The following is an 8,646-nucleotide window of genomic DNA, read 5'->3' on the forward strand; positions in this document are numbered from 1 at the left end:
ATGCTACAAGCTGTGAGCCAATAAAAATCATCCTTCATTTGCATTAACTTGTCTCTTTGAGCAGTTGTTATTTGTGTGAGCGTAAATGTATCCTTGAGAGGCAGGCATATATTTTTGTAATCTTCAGTCCACAGGAGATTACACTGTTATAGTTTGCTTCCCTATACTCTTTTAGTTAGCTCAACTGTATAAATCTATAAATGCCTTGGAACCCAGCCTAGTGGACAGAGATATTATCAGTGTAATGCTTCTTGGCATTATCATGACCTAAATCTGCCAATGCTGACGCAGGTACAGATAAAATAAGATACTGAAGATGTCAATCTGTTTTATATCCTGCCAGCCTGTAGAAATATTAGTTGATTTTTCTCCATCATCAATGTTCAGCTCATAATTCAACTTGTAAAGAGCCAGAAAACTGATTTCTTGACCTTATGCCCCCCTCCTTAAAGAGGTCATCCATCTGTGGAAAAAAAATGACCACCTAAAAAAGAAAAAAAACTTTTCTGGGTTCAAGGAAATGACAAAGCTGAAATCTTAGTGACCCAATGAGACAGTGAACATGGAGCAGGTGAACACGATTAGGGCACGAGCTGCTTGACTCATGGTGACTAACGAGCTGACAAACTGTACTCTGATCAGAAGAGAGAGAGGGAGTTGGAAAGGGAGACGTGACAGTTAGGGATGGGCGAATGAGGCCTTGTGAAGCTTTTGAGGCTGCTTCCTGATTGTGCCGAAAAAAGCTTCAAAGCTTCAAAGCAGCTTCAGACAGCACAGTGACATCTGGTGGTTAGCAGAAATTATGGCAGCCCTGAGCTCGAGCTGCAGAGAGAGAATACATGCAAGGCCTCGTTGATTTCAGTTTTGATACGATGTGTACACTTAAAGCCTAAGAGCACCATGTCTTTTCATTTTGCTCTTCTAGTAACCATTGGTCACTCATTGTTTCCAGAAATGTATCTGTTGTAATATGTCTCAGTTTACTACAATATAACTATTCCCTCCAAAAATATCATATTTTACCTATTAATGGAAAGCATGTTATGATATCACACAAACATTATGTACATCCTATGTCTCATGATGCTTCTAAATGAACGGTTTTTGTTATGCCCGTTTTTCAGTTGATCGGATCTTGGTTTCAAAACAAAGAATAGAAATAGTCAACAACTACCACTGTTGTTTCAAAAGTTGTAATACTAAAGAAAAATAAAATTTGTTGATGGCCAACAGGGCAAAATCTTCACACACTCGTGATCGCTGCTTTCTACTAATAATTACCATATTTTCTCTCTCAGTATCTCTTGGTTCACTACTACTAGCTGGGGCATGGGATCGCGCCAAACCTTCAAATCAGTCAAACCCTTACTGGTGTTTCAGTGACATCCGAAGCTTTGGACATCATCAGTGGTAATGGCAATTTGACTCAAGCTTCGACAGTGTTTCGAACCAGTACGCTTCGTGAAAGTGAAGCAAGCTACGGAGCTTCGGTATCGAACGTCCCATCACTTGGGGCAGCTGGGGTCTAAAGGTTAGAGAACCGGGCTTGTGACTGGAGGGTTGCCAGTTTGATTCCCAGGCCCAACATCCATGGCTGTGTGCCCTTGAGCAAGGGCCATGACTCTACTGACAGGACTGCAGGAGGTACAGACAGAACAGTGCAGGTCGGGGGAGAATCCAGGCCACAGAGCTGCGGGGACAAGAGATCCAGGCGACAGGACTGGTGACCAGGGCGGTGGAGCAGACAGCCGAACTGCAGAGGCTGTAAGCCCTTCAGGTATAGGAACTGGAACTGGAGACTGATATCCAAGGACGAACAACTACTGGGTCTAAGGTGGCCGCCCAGACGGATAAATGGAATCAGAGGAAGTCTGAAGTGAGGGCAGAGAAAAAATATACCCTTATTTCTCATGTAACAATAGTTTGAGAGGTTGTTTTTAATGTCTGTCTTTGTGAGATTGTGTGTGTGATAGAAAGACAGAACAGGTGTGTGTGTGTATTTGTGAGAGGTATGTACTTATGATAGCTGTTATTGTTACTATACACAAAGCTATGCTTATTCTTAGTGAATGTTGGTGTGAGATGCACAGGTAAGTTTGAAGAAGACACATTCAGCTCACAGTTACAGATGTAAATGAATCATATACTGTGCCTTTGAAATTTCTCATAAATCTCTCTCACTGAGTTGGGAGTGATTCAACTGCTGATAGGGCATTTCCATACTCACATGCATGTGAAAGCACCCCTGTCTGACCACACCAGGACACTTACGCATGCACACACACACATTCTCACACAGACACTCATTCACACACATGCAGCTTTTGGACTTCTCCCTCAGCTTCAACATAACACTCGGCTCTTCCACAGATCGTAAACGGCCTAAATTCAAAACCACTGCTTGTAGATTTCATGATTATTACATTTGCAGCCTGTGTTTGTCACTTGAAGACATAGGCTTCCACGATTTTTGAAAAGCATAGAATTTAAAAGCCATTGATATTTTTGTTCATTTCATACAGTTTTCTAGTTTTCTTGACGTTGCTTATGAAAGATGTGAACAAGTTTGAGAGGGCTCAGTACTAAGATGATTTTTCTAGTCATTATCAAACCTAAAAATCAGCTTATTATGATGTTTACAAGAGGAAGGGAGGAAGAGAAAAAGAGCGTGTCCTGAGCTCTTTTTTCTGTATAAAGCTTTCCTGTCTGAGAAGACGCTGGTTAACCCCGTCCTAAACCATGGCTAACACTCCTCTGCTCTTGCTTATTACTGCACTTCCAGCTCTGACCCCCTCTGGTAAGACCCATACTGTATGTGAATACCTGCATAGTGTATAATGTATTTAAAAATTGAAGTAGAGTTTATTTAAGAGGGCAAAAAGCGGGCTGAGGTCCAAATTCATGACTTGAGTGTGAATTCATAATGTAAAACAAACTGTCACATTTAATTTCTAGTCCACTAAAATCATAAAGTCTCATTCACCAATTGTTCTTAAAAAGAACTTTGTTCTTAAAACCCGTTTACGCAAGTTTTCTGACACTCACCAGTGTTTTCTTATTTGGGATTTGCTCTTAGGTAAGAACAAAATCTATGCTCGCTCAAGAGCACTCTTGCGCACATCTGAGTGCTGACATGTTTGCGCAAAATAATTTATTGCATTTTCTTCAATTCTACAGTTGTATGATACTATAGAATTTAAATTACAATAATGTTTTTTTATCATTTACAATATTCTTTTAATACTTATTTTCATTATTTTACAAAGCATTATGGTCCTTTAAAATAAACACTGCACTAACATGTCATGTAACACTCCAGAATGTGGTGCATATTTACTCATACAATGAACAAAAAGAGCAATATGAGAATATAACAGTTGATGGAGACTGTGATAAGTGAGCAGTAATTTTACATACACTACTGATGGGTTATCCCATCTGAAACCAGACAGGGTGTAAATCAGGTGTGTAAGAATCAGTCAGTTTTAGTTTTACATATGGATAAATATTAAAACACCTGGACAGAGCAGAGTCCTTGAAGCCTTCGCTCCTGTCTGCTACTGTACACACCTTGCGTTGAACCATTAAAACGGGAGCAGAAGTGATGGCCCAAGCCACTGGTTGGCCCAAGCAATGGTTGTTAGAAAAGAACTCAAATTACAAGAAATTAAGTCAGGATTGTGAGGGAAAAAAGGTCAAAACTGTGAGAAAAAAAGTCAAGATTCCGAGAAATAAAGGTTGCAATTAAGCAAACTGTTTTTTTTTTCTTTTCAAAGTCGCTGAAACGCGGCCCTGTAGTCTCATGCCCTTTTATAGGGATTGGCTAAGTAGGAACACCTGGCATGCGCTTTCAGTTTACCAGGACAATGATTCATCAGATTTATCATTATAAGAACAAAGATGCGAACAATTCTGCAGTTTAAGATGAATCTGTCATGAATCTGAAGTAGTCTTTTTCTTAGACCTTTCTCAAGAAAGGATAGGAATAGCTGAGGGAAGTAAAAGACTGAATAACAAACACGAAGATGGTTGAAACAGTGCTAATGAACTGGGACAAAACAAAAGTGCAAGAGCAGAAGCTATCACCCAAGGTGGGGAGTGAAGCAGTGCTAATAGTTGGGATGCTGTGGCAATTATCAACAAAACAGCTAAACTTCCGCAGTAACAACAAAGTAGGTCTGTTGCATCATAATCTAAAGTCATAATCAGTAGGGGTCACTGACACTACTCTAGAGTATATATGGGGATAGCAGGTTAACAACGGGGATGCATTCTGGTCATATTGCTAACAAGGGGGATGGCACCCCCCCTCATCCCTACAAATCGCCTACTGGTCATAATGTACTATTTGAAATACAGTATCTTAGTAAAATACTTAAGTAATACTTGCCATAGAGTGTCAAGAAATCTACAACATTAAAGTACATGGACACAGGAGAGCATAAGCATAAGCATCAGAAAAGAATATTTATAAGGGAGTGCCAAATAGTATTCATCATGGAGAGAACAAGTAATTCAGTGAAACATCGGTCATGAGGGAGTGGGTTAGTTTGTGGCTGTGGAGGTAAGAGGTTGGTGGAAAAGATGAGTCAGCAGGTGCTTTTTGATGGTGGTGAGGAAGTCTGCACATCAGGCAGAACTGGGCAACTCTTTCCACCATCCGGAAACCACTCATGAGAAGAGGCCACCTTGAGACTTTCTGCTGAGCAGTTGTGGAGTCACCAAACGCTGTTCCCTCACAGACTGTAGTGGGCAGTATAGAACACAGCTCCCAAGGAGTGATCTGATGTATGTCGATTTCACTGGCTGATCTGGAAGCAACAAGCAGGGACTTAAACTTGATATAGATAGATACAGGGAGCCAGTAGAGGGAGATGAAGAGACATACTGCAGCATTTTGGATCATCTGCAGCGGTTTAGGAGCACATGCTGGTAGACCTGCCAGAAGAGAGCTGCAGTACTTTAATCATCAGATTGCAAGTGTCTGGACAAGGACTTGGGCTGCATACTCTAACAGTTATGCTCTAATCAGACATTAAACTAAGTAAGAACGTTGGTGAGAACTTCTGAGTCATAATGATGAACACATATCTCCGTCTCTCTCTTTCTTTTTCTCAATAATAACTTTCCGACTAATAATGTAAAGTTATTATTGCTCTGTTACATTCATTTTCCAGCCTATTAAAAGAAATGCTTTTACTAATATGCATGAATAAAGAAGAAACATGAGGAGACTTAGAATAGAGGACATGATCACGAGCGGCGAGTATGGCAAATGTGCTTGTTTTTTGTAACATCACTTAGTTAAAAATTAGTTTAATGCAATCAGATATGAAATCAAGTAAGAAGGTCAGTGAAAATCTTTAAATCACAATAATAAGTATCGCTCTCCCTCTCTCCTTCTCTCCCTCTCTCTCAGCATCTGTGAATGTGGGAACAATTAATGGAGGAGAAGCCAAACCTCACTCCAGACCCTACATGGTCTCAGTGCAGAAGACACACAGACATATTTGTGGCGGCTTTCTGGTGTCTGAGTCCTTTGTTATGACGGCAGCCCACTGCTATAGCAGGTTAGAGTTTTGCCAAATTCCATATACCATTTTCGTAATGATTCAAAATTGCAAAAATGACAGCCTGTTCTCCAGAGATGGGTGGAGTAAGCAAAAACTGTACTCAAGTAATAGTATTGTTCCTTTATAATAATAATGACTCAAGTAGAAATAAAAGTATTCATCAAATTAACGACTTGAGTATGAGTAAAAAGGAATGTCATAAAATGACTACTCAAGCAGTGAGTAACTTCATATGATGATTTATTACATCTATAATGTATTACATTCAAATGTATCAGAATATCAGTTTTGCCCAAAATAAGAATTTCAAGTGCTTGTCTAACAAGCACAACATGAAATCTACTCATCAAGCACTAAATCATATTCCAAAAAAACAAAACAAAAAAAACCCCAAACAAACCCAAAACCAACCAAATAACTTAAATTAGAAGTAGAATCAACATAAAGACAAGTCTCAAACAGCAGAGCCATTCTATCCTATACACTTAGTAAAACTGTGTGCTTGGATGCACTACTGAAATATCAGCAGTGCAATAGACATTCATCACAAACTCATCCAAAGTTGGCAACACCTTGTCTTTTAGTGATTTTCTCTGTAACTTTACATTTATTTTAAAGAGGTATGTATGTGTGCAGGGTTATAGCTTAGAATTTTGAGCCCCCATGCTCCATTACCAAGGGGTGGGTTGTGGCTAACAACCTTTATTTAGTTTAGGCCTGTTTCATAACATAAAGCAACCAGTAAGAAAGTCTCTCTGCTGTTGTTTGTCTGGGATTGTTAGAATGTGAAACGGAGAATGTTGCCACTACTCCGTTACAAGAGACACAGACCAGAGGATGCAGATACAGAACTTACTGAAAGCTTGGTGCAACGTCCGAAAACTCTGAAATCTCTTCTCCGTCATTGAAACGTGCGCTGTTGCAACACTTCTCTGTCTAAGTACTGCCGATTGTCCTATAAAAGTGTATCAAAACACTTGACGTCGTAGAGGCGGTGCGCGTATGAATAAAATTAATTTAATGAATTAAATAAAAGTAGCGAGAAGTGTGTAGTCTAACGTAACGGAGTATGAGTACATTTTTCAAATCGTAAATGTACTCAAGTAAGAGTGAAAAGTATTATGCATTAAAACTACACCTATGAGTACAATTTACTGAAAAAAGTTACTTAAGTACACGTTCTCACAGGGAGAGGTGCATTAAGATTTTCCAGTGTTGACGTGTAAATGTACATGTTTGTATTAAAATCATTTCTTTCCTCTTGATAGTGCACAAAACCTTGAAGTCGTGTTGGGTGCTCATGATCTGTCAGCTAAAGACAACTTGGGCCCAGTGACAGTGAAGAAATATCACAGACATCCTAATTTTGATCCAGGAATTTTAATAAATGACATTATGCTTTTGGAGGTAAACTTTTTTTCCATCATTTAGATATTCAGAGAATTTGAAACATTTTTTTTTTTATAATTGTTCATATAAAGTACAAAACTAAAATCCATCAGATATCTTATGTTTATTCTTCTAGCTCGAGAATGAAGTTCAGCTGAGCGACAGAGTGCAGCTTATCCCACTTCCAAAGCCCGATGGAGACGTCAAAGCTGGGACTGTCTGTAGTGTGGCTGGATGGGGTTTCACCAGATCCTATGGACATCCTTCTATGCGCCTACAAGAGGCCAATCTCACAGTCTTCAATGAGACAGAGTGTAAACGCCTCTGGACACACCATGATGGAGAGGTGTTAGAGAATGTTGTGTGTGCTAGTGGAGCAGCATCAACTTGCGATGTAAGATCACAGACTTTCAGTCTTTCTTATGTAGATATTGACGCTTTGCTAATGAGGTATCGTATGGCAAATAAGCTATATCTGAAACCATGGAATGTTTGATTTCACTTTTACTTGTTAACATGTTTTATGTTACAGGGGAGTGGTGGGGGTCCTTTGGTGTGTGGGGATAAGGCAGTGGGGGTGTTGTCGTTTGGTGAGAAATGTACAAGTGCACCTATGCTAGACGTTTACACAAAGATATCGGCCTTTCTGCCTTGGATTAATAAAATCCTTGGTAAGTACTTCAAGCTATGAGCCCATAAAAATCATCCTTCATTTGCATTAAATTTGTGTGAGCGTAAATGCATCCTTGAGAAGCAGGCATATATTTTCGTAATCTTCAGTCCACAGGAGATTACACTGTTATAGTTTGCTTCCCTATACTCTTTTAGCTAGCTCAACTGTATAAATCTATAAATGCCTTGGAACCCAGCCTAGTGGACAGAGATATTATCAGTGTAATGCTTCTTGGCATTATCATGACCTAAATCTGCCAATGCTGACGCAGGTACAGATAAAATAAGATACTGAAGATGTCAATCTGTTTTATATCCTGCCAGCCTGTAGAAATATTAGTTGATTTTTCTCCATCATCAATGTTCAGCTCATAATTCAACTTGTAAAGAGCCAGAAAACTGATTTCCTGACCTTATGCCCCCCTCCTGCCCCCTGTTATCTCGAGGTATATATAACTGTTCCTTCCTGATTATAGCAATGACACAATCAACAAGATGGCCTCATTCGGACTCCACCCATTTCTGCGTTACCCTGCCCAGGTCAAGATCACCTACCTAGGGCAGGTCATCCACTTTGAGATCCCATCTGACGCAGAAAACTTTCTTCAAAACACATTTCCTCTGTTTGGCAAAGCAGCGGGACTGCGTCTCTGCAGGAAACTGATGATATGAATATATCCACTCCGTGATGAGTTGCCCTAGCTATGTTAATTGGAGCCTCTAGCAATCAGCCTATATTGCTGTGTAACCCTTTTTCAATCCTTAATATATTCTAATTGCATTTACTATTATTGCTTTCATAGTTTAATTACTGTTTTTCCCCACATCATCGTTAATGTTCATTCAGAATTGCACGGTCTTGGAAGGAAAGCCTGTTCTGCTCCTTGATTTATGTCAAACAATCTGTTACCCATACGGAGTTAACATTTCAGATTACTTTTACCATGTGGTGTATCATTTCTGCCTTGTTGGGTGATTTGTGGATGTTCCTATAGGTACGCTTTAGACTAAT

At 39.6% G+C, this 8,646-nt stretch overlaps 1 protein-coding gene across 1 annotated transcript; it reads left to right on the forward strand.

Moving 5' to 3' along the window:
• The first annotated feature begins 2,739 nt into the window (after positions 1-2,739).
• On the forward strand, positions 2,740-8,306 carry LOC115820653 (granzyme G-like). Its single transcript, XM_030784290.1, has 5 exons — positions 2,740-2,782; positions 5,405-5,570; positions 6,842-6,980; positions 7,099-7,310; positions 8,111-8,306. Exons 1-5 carry the CDS (start codon positions 2,740-2,742, stop codon positions 8,304-8,306), a joined length of 756 nt encoding a protein of 251 aa, XP_030640150.1.
• The last annotated feature ends 340 nt before the right edge of the window (positions 8,307-8,646 follow it).

The sequence above is a fragment of the Chanos chanos genome, chromosome 9, assembly GCF_902362185.1.
Source record: "Chanos chanos chromosome 9, fChaCha1.1, whole genome shotgun sequence".
Classification (NCBI taxonomy): Eukaryota; Metazoa; Chordata; class Actinopteri; order Gonorynchiformes; family Chanidae; genus Chanos; species Chanos chanos.